We start from the raw sequence: 18,721 nt of genomic DNA, 5'->3' as shown, positions 1-18,721 counted from the left end.
AGACAGTTTATTTCATGAGCAACTTGATTGTCAGGGCCTGCCGTATTATCCGAAGGTGCTGAGACGACCTCCTACAGCGGAGAATACCATGTAGTAAAAAAAATAAAGTTAGTCGTTAATTTAATTCAATTTTGTGGACGAACCGATGGATGAGGATGCTCCATCATCATCATCATCATCATCATCATCATCATCAATAATCAATCAATCAATCAATCAATCAATCAATCAATCAATCATCATCATCATTATCATCATCATCATCATCATCATCATCATCATCATCATCATCATCATCATCATCATCATCATCATCATCATCATCATCATCGTCATCATCACTCACCTCATCCAACTTCACTCCGCCCACCGCCACTAACTGGCCTCCTTTTAAGCTCCCTTTTTTCTTCATTTAACTTTCTCCTTCTCCCTATCTTTAATCACAAACACTGCCTTCCTTTCTTCTGAATGCCATAATACCTGCCTTCCCTTATCTCGCTCATCCCCATTAGCAACTATCACCCCACCTACATCTACACCTCAGCCGTTCCTGGAAGAGAGGTTATTCATAACCTTCCTCGATAGCCCCGCCCCTCCCGGCTTCATTCGTTTGATGCTCAATTGATCAATTGCTAGTGATACAATAACTCTTGCGCCTTCTCACGTTCACCAACATGGCAGGCCTCTTCACTAAAAAGAAAAAAGACGATGGCAGCAATAATAACAACAACAATAATATCACAAAGCAGCGACCAGCTCCACCACCCAATGGCCTCGGACTGAGCAACGCACCGAGTCCAAGTGGAGGATACCAGAACAACAATGGCAGTGCCGGCAACCTCACCCATAATGACAACCTTGGCCAATCTCACTCCCAGGGATATCAACAACCTCCGCCGGCAACGCCCACGGGTCAAGGCATGCCAATGAGTCCAATGAGCCCCACGTCCTCTCAGAACAACGCCCCAGGCTTTCAGCAGCAGCTCCAGCAGCAGCAGCAACAGCTAGGTTACAGCAATGCACCTCCTCCCTCAACTCCTCAGGCATTGCATTACACAGCAAGCGGATCTACAGCTTCAGCTTCAGCAAGCGCGCCTCCTCCTCCTCAACTGTTTTGGACCCAACGGCGGATCCTTGGTTTGAACCCCTTTCCACGGTTTCAGCACACAGGTTCAGTCACCTCTACAGGAACAGACATCTTTGTGTTTGGTGGCAACCAGCGCGGCGTTCCAAAGGACGATCTCTTTGTCATTGACACCGGTAAGATCCTTCGCTTGCTAGATCAGATATCTGACCCCACCGACAACGATTAAAAAAGAAAGAAAAGAAAGGAAAAAGATACGATCAGAGGGATTCTTTCAGACCCCTCTAAGAGATGAACGAAATGAACAGGACGGATCGATGGCCATGCAGACAAATAGATCCAATGCTCTGATTCTTTTCTTGGACTAAAGTTAATGGCTCTTCAAGCGTGCTCAAATCGCTCTCGCCTACAATGGTTATTTATCCCCTGGAGAAATGAACGATCGACTGTTCATATCATACCCTTTTGGATGCCTGGGCACCTGGCATTGTACTCCGTCACCCATTTGGTTGCCCCATGATGATTCCCGTTCAGGAGAACCGCGACCTTGCTTAACACTCATCATTGATGATATTTCACACGGGCTCTCACTGCTTGCTTTTTTTTTTTTCAAGTGATCCATCCCCAACCTCTTTCCTATCCTTGAGGACACACGACTGACCAAACTAAGCATTGGGCCATATTTAATCAGAGGTTCAAAACTCAATCTGTCAGAGATGCTAATAATAACCCCTTGCCATCGTCCCGTATCAACTACTTTGCATATGTGGTTTTGCTAGTGTCCCTCGAATGTCAGGCTGTGGCCCCTGCAAGTGCAGACCCACCTATGCCCAAGAGCGGACACTCCGCTGTGAACATTGGCCAATATATCATCTGTAAGTGAGCTGACATTTTTAGATATGGAGATTAGCGGTTTGATGGTTGCACAATCTTCTCGACGTTAATTGCCGTGTATTATTTTGCTATCTCGCTAGACTTTGGCGGTTGGGATCAGACGACGGGGCAGTGTGATGATAGTCTGCATGTGCTGCACACGGCCAGAAAGGAATGGAACAAGCCTTTGATTCAGGCTCCATTGCCCACACCGCGCCACTCTCACTCCGGATGCAGTGTCGGCACAACGATGTACATTTTTGGAGGCCAGGTCGACGACCACTATCTCGGTGACATTGTTTCCTTTGACATGAAGACGAGTAAGAGCCTTTATAATCTGCATTCACCATACCCACACCCAAAGTTGAGCTTTCAAGGTCAATAACGGTGCTAATTGTGTCTCTCGGACTTTTATAGTCACTCATAACCCGCGATGGGAGTTCATTGAACCACAAACCGAGTCACCCCCAGCACGGTCAGGTCACTGTACAGCTGTCTATGATGGTAAAATCTATATTTTCGGAGGAGCAGATGCAGACTACTTCTATAATGACATCTGGTGCTTTGACACACGTGTCAACACGTGGACACCCATTCCAGCCTCAGGATATCTGCCAACGGGTCGTCATGGCCACGCTTGTGTCATCGTTGACGGTGTGCTCTACGTCTTTGGAGGAACCAGCCCCGATGGCACAGAGCTAAACGACGCCTATGCATTCAGGATACACGGTGAGTGGTCTTAATGGCCTCAAGTGGCCTTGGCTATGATACCCGGCAATATGCTTTCAGCGTACTGACGAGGCGTGCACTTCTGTCTTGATTTAGAACGTCGATGGTATATATTCCAGAACACTGGCTCTGCAGCCAGCCCTCGCAGCGGACACACCATGTGCACGATAAAAGACCGAATCTACGTGCTTGGAGGAGACACTCAACAGGGTCTCGGTGATGATTCTGCTATGATCCATTATCTTGAGATCCGTAAGTTGTGGTGCGGTCGCTATGGCACGAATCCTACAGACCAACCATGTAAACCGTACTGATTATCGTTTCTCTATTCCTCTTCCCACTTTTATAGCCAAGATCCGCTTTCCGGATGCCTCTCAGACTATACCACCTCGACAGGTTTCGTCTGCTAAACTCATTCCCAATCGACCAGGGGCTGGATCACCCCAGCCATCTCAACAGCAGCAAGGAGATATCCCATCAGATGTCGATTCGGATCGCAATTCTGGTCAATCTCAGACACCCAACAGACCAGACCGCCCAGATAGACCTGCACGCCCTGATCGGTCATTAACCCAGCGACCAACCTCTCCAGCAACTTTTGCAACAGTCGACAGACAGGTCTCGGCAGCAAACCCGAACATATCTCAGCAAACCAGCCAGCTCATGAATCCACAACTTGGTCAGCGTCCATTAACGACAATGGGTGCACCGCCACCCCGTGGAGCCAGCGTAGCCCACGATCAACAATCAGAACATATATCTATTGCCATGCGGCGACAAACTTTCAAGGAGGACGCGAACAGTGGATATGGTGCTTCCGGAGCAGGCAATACTAGCCCGACAGCAAATCGTCGAACTATGCAGGCGATGCCCGGAGCTCCCCCCAGTAATGGAGCCAACTCCCCTTCATCCCTTCGTTTAAACAATTCTTCTGAAGTTTCATATCTTCCGAACCGCGGAGAGATGAGTCCTACTACGACGAGACACGAGCGCCGGGCAGTCAATGGTTTGTCGCCGGCTGCTCCTGCTAGTAGCCGTAAGGAAGATGAGGTCAACCCTTACGCTATGGACGTCATCGCTGCCTCGCAGGATACTCAAGGCAATGGCTCAGAAACCTATGTTCCTCCTCCTCCGCTGTCTGCTGGTACGCGCCAGAATCTACCACAGGCGCCCACAACACCTTCGCCACTAGTTTCGGGACAAATCTCAATGCCTGCAAGTGGCTCCATGCCTCCACCAGGCTCTCAAGGAATCACAAACCGGTCCCCATCCCCTGCAACGGGACGTGCTTACAGCCGCGTAGCAAATACTCCTCCTCCCCATCTCACATCTGCTGCTGGCGCAAGCCAAGCGGAATCTGGCTCGACTGCGCCCGCAAATATGGCCATACAGGAAGCATACAGCCGTTTGGAGCAGCAGATGAAGGAACGCGACGATGAGCTGGCGCTGTTGCGGAAACGTGAGAACTGGTTAGTGGCGGAAGTTATGCTGGCGCGCCAGATGTCAGGTAGTGAATTCCAGCAGCATCAACAGGCGCATTTAAACGACAAGAGGCTCTCGATGGCGGATCTGGAAAAGGAGATTGCGGATTATCAGCTGGATGGACATCAGCTGAAAGTTGCAGAGGCGCTGTTAAAGGTCAAGGAAGAGTTGAGGAATGCCAAGGTATGACTTTTTTTTTATTTCTTTTCTTACAGTCGATAAACAGGGAATTGGATCTAAAACATACGTTTTGTCATTCAATCAAACTAGATGTCGATTGCGACTCAGGCTCAGGCGGCTTCACTAAAGATTAAGGAAGCCGAGCGTATCAGAACAGGCGCTCTCCAGGAGGCCGCTTATCTCAAAGCAAAATTGTCTTCCATGTCAAACGCCCAGCAAGACCCTGGAGCCCTTGCCCGGGTCGAAATGGAGCGCGCTTCAGACCTCGAGAAGCGACTGACGTTCGCTCTTGGGGAGATGGAAGTTCTGGAAGCACAGTATGCCAAGAGTCAGGAGAGTCTCCAACAGGAGAAATTGGCACGTCTTGCAGCTGAGGAGCGATCGAACGGTGCATCGGTTTTGGCAGAACAGGCGCAGACAGCCCATACCAGGGCTTTAGCAGAGTTAGCATCACTGCATGCACGTGCATCTAAAGCTGAAGCAGAGTCCCGAGAGTGCGCAACCCAGCTGGCAGAGAGCCAAGCTGGTTTTTCAGGACACCAATCACAGTCGTCTGGATTGTTGCAGAGGATTACAGACCTGAAGCAGCAGGTCGAGGAGCATCAGACAGCGCTGGAGAGGACGCAGATGGCTTATTCGGCTGCAAATGAGAGAGCCATGCGTGCAGAGGCTCTCTGTGACGAGTCTTCGGGCAAGCTGGAGAAACTGGAGGCTCTGAGATCGGAGCTGGCTAGCGAGCTCGGTCGATACAGGGGTGAGGCGGAACGGTTGCAGTCCAAGGCTGAGGAGTTAGAAAACCGCTGGCAGATTTCCAAAGACGAGGTCATCACTCTACGAAAGCTGGTTGAAGATGGACTGGGTGCCTTCAACCCACGCGGCAAACCGGCGCAGTCGGCAGAGCGCAAGCATGACAGCATTGCGATCCTGAACACGGTCTCGAAGGTATCCGAGTTGGAGCACGAACTCAGCTCGCTTAAGGTCCTACACAAGAATTCGCAGGCGTCGGCATCGAAGTCTGCAGCAGAGTTGGCAGATGCTATGATTGACCTCTCGCGACTGGAGCAGAGCTCTATGAAGGCCAAGGCGGAGTCCATCTCGTTGCAGAAGCAGTTGGCAGGAGTGCGCGAGGGCAACGCAGAGCTGATGAACGAGCTCAGCAAGGTGGAGCAGGAGCTTGAAAATAAGGTCAAGGAAGTGGAGAATAACGAGGTTCAACTTGGACTACTCAAGGATGTGATGCGAGAGAAGGGCATCATTGCTGAAGACATCATGCTTCAAGCAGCGGTCCGTGGATCGGGAGATTATGCTGCTTCAATGGAGGCCAAGGTCAAGCGGACAGAGGAACATGCCAAGTCACTGGAGCAGGAGCTGGAGGAGACCCGTGAACATTTCACGCAGCAGATGGAGACCTTTGAGGCTCAGAGACAGGCGACAGTCCAGCACTCGGAAAAGACTGGCCTTCTGTTGCGAAAGATGAAGAATGATCTAGCAACTACCTTGAAGGAGAAGGAGACCGCTGAGGCCAACTTGAGGCAGCTTCAGGAGACCCATGCCCGATGCAGTGAGCTCTCTCAGTCGCGAGGTGTCGATGGCAGGCGACAGGAAGACGAACGTGTCCAGATGCTACAGCTTCACTGGGATGAGGAGCGTGGCGATTTGACGGCACAGATCAGTGGCCTTCAGAACCGCCTGGCTGAGGCTGAGTCGCACTCTGCAGATCTCTCTCGAAAGGTGATCTCGCTTACTGAGCGGATTGAAGAAGTCGAGACATTGAACGAGGCCATCTCGGAGCAAGTCGAGACTATGCAGGAGCAAGCGGACGCTTTCAAGGCCAAGGCAACGGCTCAAGAAGCGCAACTCAAGTCGGATGTAGAGCGACTGGTGAACGAGGTCCATCAAGCCCAGGAAATGGTCCAAGCGAAGCAGCGAGAACTGGAAAACGCATTCACTCTGAACGAGCAGCTCGCGACACAACTCGATCACGCGCTCCAGGCACAGGCTGCCGCCGTCAGTGCCTCGTCCGGAAAGGGTGGTGCTGGCTCAGAGGCGACATTGGCGGTATTTGCACAGCAGCGTCAGGATCTAGAGCAGCGACTCAAGCAGGCTCAGGAGTCGATCCAGGTTCTCGAGGGTGACAACTCTGTGCTCGAGGCTAGATTGCTGGAGTCGGAGAAGAAGGTCGCCCTGCTCCTGGAGAACATGCAGAGCAGTGTATCCAACCCTACCTCGCCACTCAATTCGAGCAATTTTACGGGTTTCCATCAGCAATTGAGCCAGCAGCTCGCTCGCGGTGTCAGTCAATCGAATGCGGCATTGAACTCTGCCGTGGGCCCGCATTCATCGTCTTCAGCACATCACCATCCTTCATCCACGAACCAGCATTTTAATAACGCCGTTAGGAGCAGCAGTAGCCCTCGAGCGGGCAGCAGGAACGGAAACAGGCCTTCAGGATCATCTCCTTCAGGTCTTCAGATCCAGAAGAAGAATAGTCCCAGTCCTAACCAGTATACAAACACGGATGATCTGTACAACTATACCGGCTCCCCCCAGAACAGCGGAGGAGGACAGTATACGGATGGCCTCAGGAATGAGGATGAGGACATTAACTCTCGACTGTATCGCGATTCTGTGGACTCGATTACCCGAGAGCTCGAGTTGTTGAAGGTGCCCTGGAACAAGGGCAATGCCGCCAGCAGCAGTGGTACTACTTCTGGGGCGGAAGGCGGTCGCAAGTCAGCGTCGCCCCTTCGACGACAGCAGGAGCAGCCTCGCCAGGAACAATCTCGCCAGGAACAACCTCGTCAGCAGCAACAGCAGTATGGAAACTATTACGGAAACAACACCGGTGCTGGAGGAGCTAATCGCTACATGTACGACGATGAAGACGACGAAGAGGTGGGCGTGAGTTACCTTGCGCACTTGCAGCCACGCACGTCCACCTACCAACAACAGCAAAAGACTGTGGATACCCACTCGTTCAATGACCGAAGCCCCTCGCGGCTGAAGGAGTATGAGCAAATGATTGACGAGATTGAGAATGCGAGAAAGCAGCAATAGAGACAGGAGGAGGACATTTTTTTATATTTTTGTTCCAGTAGAGCTACAAGTTATTTTTTTAGATTCTTGTTTATTATCATGCACCACTCTCCACGCATCTTTTACACATTCGCACGCACATTTCATGAGAGCCAGCACAATGACCACCGGCAAAAAAAAATAATAAAACCATTAACTTATTAACGCATCTGCAGCTTTTCGTGTGACCCAAAGAATTTTCCGTATAGCCACCAGGGAGTCAGTCTAAATACTAAATAGGCGTGCACGTGTAGCGCTAAACATCATGCATCGCATTTCCAGTGGGTTTGGCTCGCATGTTCTCCGTTTATGGTCTTACTTCTAGAATTGTGCAAAAATTTCATATGTCTTTCTAATCTGAGAAAGGAATGTGCCTTTGCTCAGCTTACCATTAAGCAACATCAGCTATAAATTACCCTCACGACTTGCCCCTCACTGAAACCTGCAGACCCTTTCTGCTCAGCTCTTGAAAAACTACAAAGGGATATGTCGGAATATCTCAGGACAGTTCCACCATACTCTTGTACAGACTTAGGCGCAGAACTCTCAATCGGTCTCATGGTGTATCATGAGCAACAAGAGTGAGCATTGAATTATGATTATGGATTTACTGCATTATGAAAATTCGGTTAAGATTTTGACCAATTTTTTTTTGTTGGCCCCAACGGAGGACGGGATAGGATAGGATCTAGAGAGGGCCATGAAAATGTACAAGGAGGATGAGGATGAGGATCCTATATTTTCTGAGAGATCGGATCCTATATCTCCTGGGCAATCTGGACAGTGCGCCTTTCAAGCGATCAAGGAACGCATTTACAAATTGAGGTAGTCGATTCAACTTGATATTTTATTGTGGTCATGCTCCTTGAAGAACTCGTAGAATTCGTTCAGACACCTCGACAGCACTCTGCGGCATCCCTGCTAGCTTTGCGACATGTATTCCATGCGACTGTCGACAAACCCCTGGAATAACTTGATGAATATAGGCATAAGACCCATCAGGTTGTTTCTCAAGCGTCGTTTGATAACAACGTACATGGTCCAAGGGTTCCTGTCCTCGCCACGGTGTTCGAGCAGCGACCGCGCTACTCGCTCCCTCCTCACTAGTTGCATCGTCTTGGGAACTGAGAGCTGAGGAATAACCATGACTACCGTTGATAGCACCCACCATGTCGGCCAGCTCGTGGTAGTGTGTCGCAAAGAGAGTCCTGCATTTGTTGATGTGGTACAAATGATGCAAGGTCGCATAAGCAATGGCACAGCCATCCAGTGTTGCGGTTCCTCGTCCGACTTCGTCCATGATCACAAGAGACTTCTCAGTGGCGTGTTGAAGAATCGATGCTGTTTCTGTCATCTCAACCATGAATGTCGATTGTGCATTTGCAAGATTATCAGAGGCCCCAAGCTGATTGACGAATATTAAGACTGGTCAGAACACTGTACTTGCATAATTTCAGCGACATTCACAGAGAGCGATAGAGGGGTCCTTACCCTACTAAAGACCTTATCGACGATTCCAAGGTGAGCGCTGGTTGCTGGTACGAAGCAGCCCATTTGGGCCATAATTGTCAAAATCGCGTTCTGTCTCAGAAAGGTACTCTTTCCTCCCATATTCGGGCTAGTCATTTTAAGTGAAAGGGACGTCGTTAGTGTCTTATCCCAAGGAGAATTATTTACAATGCTACCATTGTGATACTTATGTATGCGCTTACCCTGTTATGAGCCACATGAGTTCCTCTTGACCCACTGAACAATTGTTCTCCACAAACTGGCGGCCTTCATTATACAAAGCGATTTCTACGACCGGATGGCGACCGGACACAATGACGGACTGTCCACTGGAAATTGGAAGACAGAACAATAACTTATTAGAATAGTGCAGCCGATCAATATACTCCAAGAATTCAAAATCCAAATTCAAGCTGGGAACTATACCCTTGATTCAGCACGGGTCGGGTGTAGTGCCGCTCCAGCATCATATATGCAAAGGACAAAAGTACATCCAGCTGAGCGAGATACCGGCAGTTCTGAATGATAGCCGTACTCTCCTCCAGAATCTCGAGTCGAGTAGCGCTGAGAATGCTCTTTTCTTCCTGAACAATTTGCGCCTCCATTCTCTCGATTGACTCCATTATCTCAGACAATACCTTTACGTATTGAGCCGAAGAGTTGTAGTGGTCAATAAGAAACTTGAGCAAATGCTTGCATTTCGATTCACATACCAGGCAATGGCATCATACCGGTATTTGGAAGCGCACTTTTGACCGTCTCTGATCTGTATGTGAGACATCCACAACTTGTCCATTCACCATATCTCGCAACCGCTCGGCAGTGATAGTGCTCCTCATTTCCACGACATGTCGGTATCCAAACGACGACTTGATCTCAAAAGGTTTGGCCCCTCCAAGATGGCTTGTCCACTTGTCCAAAAGCGCCTTCCTGCGTTCCTTAAGTTCTCGCAGCTTAACATGCAGTCCATTCAAGGCTGGATTAACGCCCTCATTAATGTATCCATATTCCTGGCGTTGCTCCATGCTTTCATCAACAACATTGCGGATTAGGTTACAGATCTGCTCTAGCCCATGGATGCTATCGACTGTTTCCTTAACCAATGCCGGTATGGCGTCTGGTGCTGCTCTTGCATGACCTTGGACCAGCATAATTTTGTCCGCCATACGCTTCTTGATCTTTTGGAGCGCTTCGAGAGTGTTACGAATCGCGATGAGGTCATAAGGATCAATTTGCCCAAGAGATAGTTTTTGAATGGCTCGCTGTGCGTCCCGACACTCCTTGAGATAAGAATCGATGTCATACATGAGATGGGTGTCTTTCCCCAAAAACTCGACCATATCCAGACGCCTGTTGATTTTGTTGATGCTAGTCAGTGGCGAAGCTGGATGAAAAACCGAGATAGGGATATAGTAAAGGTTAGAATTTCGCGATTTATGTTCAACACAACCATTATCGTGTCCTCTCGTAGGTCATACTTAACCAATCCGCGAGCAGTCGTGATCCCGCTTTAGTCTTGGTCCTGTCCAGGTGGTGCAACAGGCTTCCCATTCTCGAAGAATCACGTAGTGTACGCACTAGTTCCAAGGCTTCAATCGTGTTTCTGTCGATCTTCACAATGGAGCCATCTTGCCACTCAATCGGCTGCTGAACAACCGGCCGTCTTCCCATCTGCGTGTGATTGACATATCTCAAAATAGACAAACAGGCAGACTGCTCACGATTCGAAAACGGCTTCAAGTGCCGCGGATGAAATCCCAGCTGTTCCTCTGCCTCTCTTAGTATCTCGTTTTCGCGCTGAGTCGACATTTGGGCTGCCGACCGCATGTCCTCGAAACTCACGACAAAGGGACCCAGCTTTTGAATCGTCTGCAAGACCGCGTGCTCAGGACCATACTTAAGATTGGAGTTGACGATTATCTCCCTCGGTCGGATCCTGGCCAGATCGTTCGGAAAACTGTCGTAGGTCGTCTCTTGAGTGAAAAAGTCACCCGTTGAAAGATCGAGCCAAGACAGACCCAGCAAACGACTTGTCTTATCGGTTGCAACGGCAAGTAACCAGTTGTTCTCACCCTGGTCCAGAAACTGCTCATCAATTAAGGTACCAGGAGTGATGATTCTATATACCGATCGACGGAAAGATCGGTTGCCGCCTTCATGATCGTCTAGGAATTGCTCGCACAGGGCGACCTTGAGGTGATGTTTGGAGACCAGGGTTTCAAGATGGCGATCGAGCTGTCGGACAGGAAAACCGGTAAATGGTATGGATTGTCCGCTAAATGTCTTGGACGTCATTTTGAGTCCTAGTAAGGGACCATATTCAACGGCGTTATGGTCGTACAACTGTGGAGGGATAGCATGTTAGAAACATCGGCGGACCGAACGCGTGCAATAACAATGACGATGTTTGCGGATAGATATGCTACTCTACCTCATAAAACTCTCCAACTCTGACGAGTAGAACACAGTCTGGATAGGCCGCTTCTAAATCTAGGATCTGCTTGCGTAAAGGTGTGAGACGATTCTTGGGCCCCGCTGAGTCTGCTATGGTCGTGATAACCTCCTGATCCGCAGCCTTTTCATCCACCTTTGCCTTCGATTTCCGTTTCTTTTTAAGCTTCACATCTACTTCCTCTGTGGGCTCAACGGGTAATGGTATATCTGCGGGCAAAACCGTTGGATTTGGATTCACGCTTATGAGATCGGTAAAGGATAATACTGATCGTATTGGTTTACTGACGGAGTTTTTCGTTGTCGTAGGTTGCGAAGATGTTTCGGATGCGTTTTGTAGACTGGCGTCGTGTTTTGCGTCCTTGAGCCATGGTGGTGAGGGACGGATGGCCGTGTCGTGATAATACCGTGTAGTCGATTTAGTGGCAACACGGGCCCCATTCCAGTCCGGGACGCTAGTAGTAGGTCGATGGGTGACCTTGCTCCATAAACTTGGGTTTCGAAGTGGAAAAGGGTGCGGGGTTTGTGTGGGACCAGCAATGACCTGTCTGAGGCGGATGCAACTTCTTGTCGACATGCTCCATGCTTTGCTCCAGATCGTTGATCCTTGCTGTGCTGTTGAGGGAGCTGTGTAGCCTGACCCTTTCCGAGTCACAGAGTAACAAATAAAGCAAGTAAACCAGAGCCTCTCACTTCTCACTTCTATACACTCATACACTCATATACCAAGATGTCGAAAGGTACAAAGCATCAACTTTAGCAAAGATCTCACCTCATCAGGATACTGCACTACCAGATGAAGCAAAGCGATTCATAATTGATCTCAGTAGGCAGGAAGAGATATTTGGTCCTCATCAATTCTTCTGTGCCCCTTCTGTCCCTCCCAACGCAGCTATAGCTATTTCAAGACCCATTGTCGTCTCTGGACCCTCCGGCGCCGGCAAGTCGACATTCTTGAGACGTCTTTTTGCTGAGTATCCCAACAAGTTTGGCTTCAGCGTTTCTCGTAAGTTATCATATCATAAAAAACTGAACGACATGCAGTTTTCAGGCGATAACTCAAAATGGCCATGTCGCCTTCAATTGTAGATACAACTCGTTCTCCACGCGCTGGCGAAACTGACCGTGTCGAGTACAACTTTGTGACCAGGGAGCAATTCATGGATGGGGTTGCCCGTGGCGAATTCATCGAGCACGCCGAATTCTCCGGTAACCTTTATGGCACCACAATTCAGGCCGTCAGGAATGTCGGCGACCTTGGCAGAATCTGCATTTTGGACATTGATATGCAGGTGCGATTATTAACTGTATAGAGAGAACCCAGCTTTGTGTTTCGTTAGGCAGTCCATCAATCGTGGGCTAACCTGGTTTATGAATAATTAGGGCGTCAAACTAGTCAAGGCTACGGACCTGAACCCATACTACGTATCGGTTCAGCCCCCTTCTATTGAGGAGCTAGAAGCGCGTCTTCGTGGTCGCGGCACTGAGGGGGAGGCTGACATTCAGGGTCGCCTTGCTGCGGCTCAGGCTGAGCTTGACTACGCCAAGGAAGAGGGTGCATATGACAAGACCATCGTTAATGACGACCTCGAGACCTCCTATGCCATGTTCAGGGCCTATATCAACAGCGGTAAGCATGCCTTAATAGCATTGCGGGTATAATTACTGCGGTATTCTTTCGAATGTCTTTGTTAACCCACTGTCGCCTCGGTTCTTCTTTAGTCACTGCCTAAGCGGCCTTTGGATGGAAGCATGACGAAAATAGAGTAGCAAGGCACTTCACAATAAAGCCCATCATCCCATAGAAACATACTTCCTGTTATACATGTTCAAAATACGATCCAATGGGGCGCGTTCTGTTTGGGGAGACTGTGGATCTATCTACACGGATAGGCCCATACGTATTATCAACGACGATCGCGTGCGGGGTCTAGATAGTCCATCGGGTTTTAGTGTGTGCATACCCTATTGTTAAGCTCCTCATCTATTTGCCATCCTGGTGAATACAACAGCTGAGCATGCGCGTAGAAGATCCTGATCGTTTCACGCTCGATTAAGATTTTAGTACTCGAAGTACTCGAAACTGAGATTGAGTGTACCCCTGGGTTAGGTACACACACCAGAAAGGCATTGCACCCCCAAAATATACAGAGCATTGCTCTCTGCTGAAGTTATTTTGCCAGAGCAAGCTGCACTCTGGGAGTAGCCCTTTGCTTCTTCCTGTCCCTCATCCTCATCCTCCATCTTCTCTTTGTAAATCGGGTTCACCACTCTCACTCTGTCTACATACAATATTTATTTTTATACTTCACGACCCTTCACTCATCAACCAACTTACGCACCATACACTGCATCACACCTTGTTTACCGACCGAGCATTATCACATCACCTCTACTCCACCAGTCTACTATTGTCATTCCCTGCTCTTTCAGTAAAGGCAAGTTGAGTTTTCGCCACCATGCCAGTCTGCATGCATCCAGACCTCTCCCCCTCGTTCAACCATACACCTTCTATGTGCGTGTGCAACCATCGCTGCTGCCCAAGTGATTCTTTTTTCGTATTTCCATGGTACCTTTAATTTCATATGTAGATAGTATGAAGAAGCAGACAGTGAGCGAAAGCAGCGTGGACCGAACGATCGACCCATTGGACCCCTGCTCCGATACTGCACCGCTTCGGACTATAACTTTTGAGGATTTTGTGCCAATTCATTTTCATATTTCATTTTTTCAGGAACGCTCTTCCCCCCCTTCTGTGAACACTCTGCCAGATGCTTGTCTACACTGTCGTCCATCAATTCCCTCTTTTGCCCTGTACGTTGCTCAACCCCCAAGTGTCCCTACACCTCTCGCCGAGCCTCTTCACAACTTTAACTACCTCAATTGCTAAGCTACTCACCTGTCAGGATACGAATCAAACCCTCTCGCCATGGTCTCGGTCCTCAACCCCTTTTGATCCACTCTATATTTTCTTTGCGATTGCTTTACACCAATACTACTTCGCAAGCGCGATGGCAACAACGGCACCGGTGCCCTTGTTCAGCAGGTGATATCCTGTCTAGACCAACGACTATAAATGTAGACTACCTCTGGGGTTTCTTCCTTGGGCGCTGCTCTCAACCGAGCCTGATCCTACTGCATCCTCCGATAGCTCTCGCTATCATCATACGGTATCTGGAGGGAGGATCTTGCTGACAATACCTGAATAGTTTTGGAAAACACACGCGCCTCTTGGCTCATTGTCCAAGAATGTTCCTCGGCCCACCTATCGCTCTCGTTCTTACTGGTGCCTGTCCCTTCGTAATCAGTCCTGGATTACCACTCCTCCTGCAACACTTGTCCCGCCCCCCTTTTTTCCATTACCGCGTTCCACTTTTTTTCCGCACTCACAGGTCTTTTGGCAGCTTGACCGCCATTAAGCCGTTGGGATTCAATGCCACTTGTCTGCGTCCCTGACACAGCTCCTTTTTTCGTCGTGCAAGTTTTCGATTTTTTTCATTTTCGTTTGTGGGTACGGACATGAACAATCAAGGCCACGATGGTCAGCAGGGACTTCTCACGTTCTATTGCTCCAAACATTTGTGGCACCTTGGGCGTTCATTCCATGCCTTCATTTCGATGCGTTCACCGTTCTTCTCTACTAAGCTCTGGTCCACTCCTACTAGGTCTCAGTGCACCATGTAGCATTGGGAGCCCTGCCCTTTTTTGACCTACTCAACGCCTTTTTTACGTTATCTTTCCCGACTGTCGCACCGCTAACTTGTTTTGTATTTACTACTGTTCATCGCTAAACAGTCGCCCATCCCAATTATTCCAACTATCAACTTCCCTCATTACGATAAACGAAGTCCACTCACGAGGCGCCAACCGACCTACCTTCGGGAACACCTTTCGGCGTATGCTATACCCTCCCTGTAAAGAAACCTGAGCACAACTCGCACTCCCGCAGCATCTTCTTCCAGTAACAACCAAAGCTTCTAACAAATACCTTTCCTGTTCGTCTTTCTGAACAAGGTCCCTCTGCATATTGTCATCAACAAATATCACATAAACAGTACTCATAAACAATGGGAGCCGGTTGCTGTAAAGAAGAAGCAATCGATTTCAATGGAGAAAGTAAGCCTGCGTTGTCTTGTTCCAAACTTGCTATCATCTTTAGGCCTGAGTCAAATGCTTATGAAGCTCCGTGGTATTATCTATTGTGTGCTCTTCTCTAGTCGAGTTATCCCACTTCCATCTGCTTCGGTCTGTAGGGAAAGGCGCTTTTGGAAAAGTACGGGTTGTCCAGCACAAGAAGACAAAGGAGATCTACGCACTAAAATATATCAACAAAGCAAAATGTATACGGATGCGGGCTGTTGAAAATATCATTCAGGAACGACGGTTGCTGGAGGAAGTCGAGTTCTCGCTAATCTGCAACCTGCGATATGCGTTTCAGGACGATGAGAACCTGTTCATGGTCTTGGATCTGATGTTGGGAGGCGACCTCCGTTTTCATCTTGAGCGTGCAGGACCAATGCGAGAAGATGTCGTTCGGTTCTACGTGGCGGAGCTGGCACTTGCGCTCAATGCTCTCCATTTACGGAGAATTATCCACAGGCAAGTCTGCATATCCATGGCTACGATGTTTATAGCCTTTTTTTTACTGCTTTGGGAGCACCCTAACCATTGCTGGATCTTATTTTGTCGCGGATAAACCCTCAACAGAGATTTAAAGCCTGACAACGTTCTTCTGGACGAGCATGGACATGCACATTTGACGGATTTCAACATTGCTGTATATTACAACCCGTCCAAGCCATTACTCTCTATCGCGGGAAGCATGGCCTACATGGCGCCCGAGGTGCTACTACGGAAAGGATACTTTGAGTCCGTCGATTGGTGGAGTCTGGGCGTCGTCATGTTTGAGCTACTGTTTGGCAAGGTATGGGTGCGAAATTGCTGCCAAGGTGAATAGACGTGAATATCTAAGCGCCGAATGCTGACTCAACCAACACTTGTCCTTGGTATGGCTAACTAGCGACCATTTAGAGGAAAGAGTAACGATCTATTGACCAGCTCCATTCTGCGGGACCCGTTGCCATTTCCTGAGAATGTTCAAGACATGGTCAGCGTACATTGCCTGGATGTCCTTTCAAAGGTAGTTTTTAAGCGAATCGAATATACTAGCATCATGTCACCTAGAATATAACCATCTCATTGACTGTTACTTTCTTTACAGCTCTGCGAACGCGACATTAGCAAACGTCTTGGTTGTACGCCCGATGGCCTAGACGCATTCAAAAAACATCCATGGTTTCAAGGAATCGAATGGAACAAGCTAGTGACAAAGGAAGCGGTTCCGCCATTTGAGCCAGATGTAAGTCGCCCTGTCCTTTGACTCTAGTATATTTTGGTCCGCAATGTCTTTGTCCCCTCATCAACACATACACATATATTCCTTATCAATAGTCTAAGCGTGCCAACTTTGATGCTACACACGAGCTGGAAGAGCTGCTTATGGAAGACAATCCGCTCAAAGCCAAGAAACGTGCCCAAATGACACCTGAAACAGAGCTATCAACGGAGATGCAGATGATGGAGGACAAGTTTACAGTGTATGACTTCACCAAAGTTAGGAGGTCTCATTCCCTCAACAGAGGTCGCATTCTTCGCCCATCCAACGATCCTAAGATGAACAGTGGCACGTTAGATGGAGTTGTGACTAGAACGAACAGCGGATGCATAGAAATCTCGCCTGTAATGCCGCCACCCAAAGTGTATCGACCGGACAGTCCGAGTGATCGCGTTGGACGGGATCGATTCAACTCGGATGAAGACCAGGTCTCGCTGACGAATCCAATGTATAGGAACTCACCGCTGAGTAGTCCAGCGCTCAAAGCGACTCCCAACAAATATGCCGGAAACGATTCTTACCAGTACAGACCTGACGCGGAGAAAGCAGGGTACTTTGAATTGCAGGAGCAACCGCAACAGCCGCAGAAACGACAGCAACTACGGCCCGACGCCCAGTACTCAGACAATATGATGCAGAGCGAGGCCATCATGCTGCCCCCCTTATCATTACCGCGTCCACTGCAGCCTAAAGATGATGTTACGGGTCTGCGCATTGGGTCACCCTGTCACCGTACGAGCACGGCAGCGACAGTCGGAACAATACCAGCATCCTCGCCACCAAATTCCTTTGCGCAGCCTACGCTCACCTCTTTTACTATTCCAGCGACCAACCACGGCTCTTCATCGCAACAGCAGCAGCAGCAGCGTCAGCGGCAGTCCCGACAATCTGAATCCTTCCCGTTCTCATCAGTTGAATCCGACTTATCCTTGACCTCATACGCCGCCACGGCCAACGACAGCTTGATTGATCCATTGCAAGATTCGGTAATGGTTCCCCCTATATCGCGCAGGGCTGTCCGTGGCCGCGAGTCTTCGGAATATTCCAGCAACTCGATGCCGGCCGCTGTTTCTCCATCATCACCTAATCATTCTTACACCTCGTCGGTTCGCCAAGGCACTAACAACAACAACATCACCATCTCGTCCAGTCCTCGTCGGCCGCTTGATATGGGTCCTCAACAATGGTCGCAGCAATATCAACAACAGATGCGGCCCATGAGCGCGTATACAACGAGCATGAGCGGATCGCAGTTGGATGATGGGCCTGTGAGGCAGCCCATTGCCTATCAGTGGCAGCCCTCTGTGTCTTCTGTCCGCGCGGAGGATAGGAATATGCACAGGCAACCATCTTACGCGTCAACAGGGCATGATGACCAAAATTGAGCACATTACGATTACCTCTTTTTGCATACAGAGCATTAATAAATTACAGCCTAGTAACGGCTTATACCAATCAGTCTCTTACTTTGGTGAATTAGGTGATCCCTATCAGCCGAGTATTATTTTTAAAGCCCCTGTACATTGAGAAACGACGTTTTGGATGTAAGTTTGGCGCAGAGTGTCCGTACTTGGGAGCCTTTTATGCTTTCACAAAGGGTCGTATGTGAAATATCCAAGCACTCCAGAGAAATCCGTGAACCACTCTGTTATGCGATTGACTAGTAGTCTGAGTTCGTCCACAAATAAATTGGTGTACGCAAGACCCAGTGTTTTCGGCGCAGAGAGATCAAATGTCTGGATAATTTCCCTCCAGTCTTCCGGATGGAATAAAAGTCTCGGCAGTCTGAACTCCTGCAGTGACTCGTGTGCTGTCGATATATCCGCAATGGATTTCATAGATGGCGTGTCCCACGATTCCCTGTACTCTGTATCAGGGTGACTCTTGGACGGACGCATAGTTCGGAGCAGAGAAAAGTCTCAGTCTCGACAAATAGCGTCTTG

The 18,721-nt window shown here is 49.0% G+C and overlaps 5 protein-coding genes across 5 annotated transcripts; 3 read left to right on the top strand and 2 right to left on the bottom strand.

The window, feature by feature from the left end:
* Nucleotides 1–923: 923 nt before the first annotated feature.
* On the top strand, nucleotides 924–7,593 carry BC939DRAFT_454365 (uncharacterized protein; the record flags this gene model as incomplete). The annotated part of the gene is made up of 7 exons (XM_051556055.1): nucleotides 924–1,260; nucleotides 1,864–1,959; nucleotides 2,059–2,277; nucleotides 2,375–2,686; nucleotides 2,783–2,938; nucleotides 3,036–4,351; nucleotides 4,439–7,593. 7 exons carry the CDS (start codon nucleotides 927–929, stop codon nucleotides 7,403–7,405), a joined length of 5,400 nt encoding a protein of 1,799 aa, XP_051411178.1. The 3' UTR covers nucleotides 7,406–7,593.
* Nucleotides 7,594–8,143: 550 nt separating this feature from the next.
* On the bottom strand, nucleotides 8,144–12,132 carry BC939DRAFT_194511 (muts domain V-domain-containing protein). The gene is made up of 7 exons (XM_051550552.1): nucleotides 11,364–12,132; nucleotides 10,411–11,275; nucleotides 9,664–10,316; nucleotides 9,359–9,570; nucleotides 9,136–9,261; nucleotides 8,915–9,041; nucleotides 8,144–8,828 (listed from the first exon to the last, which is right to left on the bottom strand). Exons 1-7 carry the CDS (start codon nucleotides 11,958–11,960, stop codon nucleotides 8,280–8,282), a joined length of 3,129 nt encoding a protein of 1,042 aa, XP_051411177.1. The 5' UTR covers nucleotides 11,961–12,132; the 3' UTR covers nucleotides 8,144–8,279.
* Nucleotides 12,114–13,045, top strand: BC939DRAFT_477961 (P-loop containing nucleoside triphosphate hydrolase protein; the record flags this gene model as incomplete). Its single annotated transcript, XM_051558721.1, has 4 exons — nucleotides 12,114–12,123; nucleotides 12,144–12,389; nucleotides 12,473–12,675; nucleotides 12,767–13,045. 4 exons carry the CDS (start codon nucleotides 12,114–12,116, stop codon nucleotides 13,043–13,045), a joined length of 738 nt encoding a protein of 245 aa, XP_051411176.1.
* Nucleotides 13,046–15,074: 2,029 nt separating this feature from the next.
* On the top strand, nucleotides 15,075–18,231 carry BC939DRAFT_194524 (kinase-like domain-containing protein). The gene is made up of 7 exons (XM_051550553.1): nucleotides 15,075–15,297; nucleotides 15,439–15,499; nucleotides 15,601–15,982; nucleotides 16,091–16,307; nucleotides 16,404–16,523; nucleotides 16,605–16,742; nucleotides 16,835–18,231. The coding sequence occupies exons 2-7, from the start codon at nucleotides 15,451–15,453 to the stop codon at nucleotides 18,161–18,163; spliced, it is 2,235 nt and encodes a 744-aa protein (XP_051411175.1). The 5' UTR covers nucleotides 15,075–15,297; nucleotides 15,439–15,450; the 3' UTR covers nucleotides 18,164–18,231.
* A 136-nt stretch (nucleotides 18,232–18,367) lies between these two features.
* BC939DRAFT_504013 (uncharacterized protein) lies at nucleotides 18,368–18,676 on the bottom strand (the record flags this gene model as incomplete). The annotated part of the gene is made up of 1 exon (XM_051560473.1): nucleotides 18,368–18,676. One exon carries the CDS (start codon nucleotides 18,674–18,676, stop codon nucleotides 18,368–18,370), a length of 309 nt encoding a protein of 102 aa, XP_051411174.1.
* Nucleotides 18,677–18,721: the final 45 nt, after the last annotated feature.

This window comes from Gamsiella multidivaricata (assembly GCF_025024155.1).
Source record: "Gamsiella multidivaricata strain RSA 2152 chromosome Unknown BC939scaffold_41, whole genome shotgun sequence".
In the NCBI taxonomy this organism is placed as follows: Eukaryota; Fungi; Mortierellomycota; class Mortierellomycetes; order Mortierellales; family Mortierellaceae; genus Gamsiella; species Gamsiella multidivaricata.
Note: the sequence above shows the minus strand (reverse complement) of the source record. Positions and strands in the feature narration are given on the sequence as shown.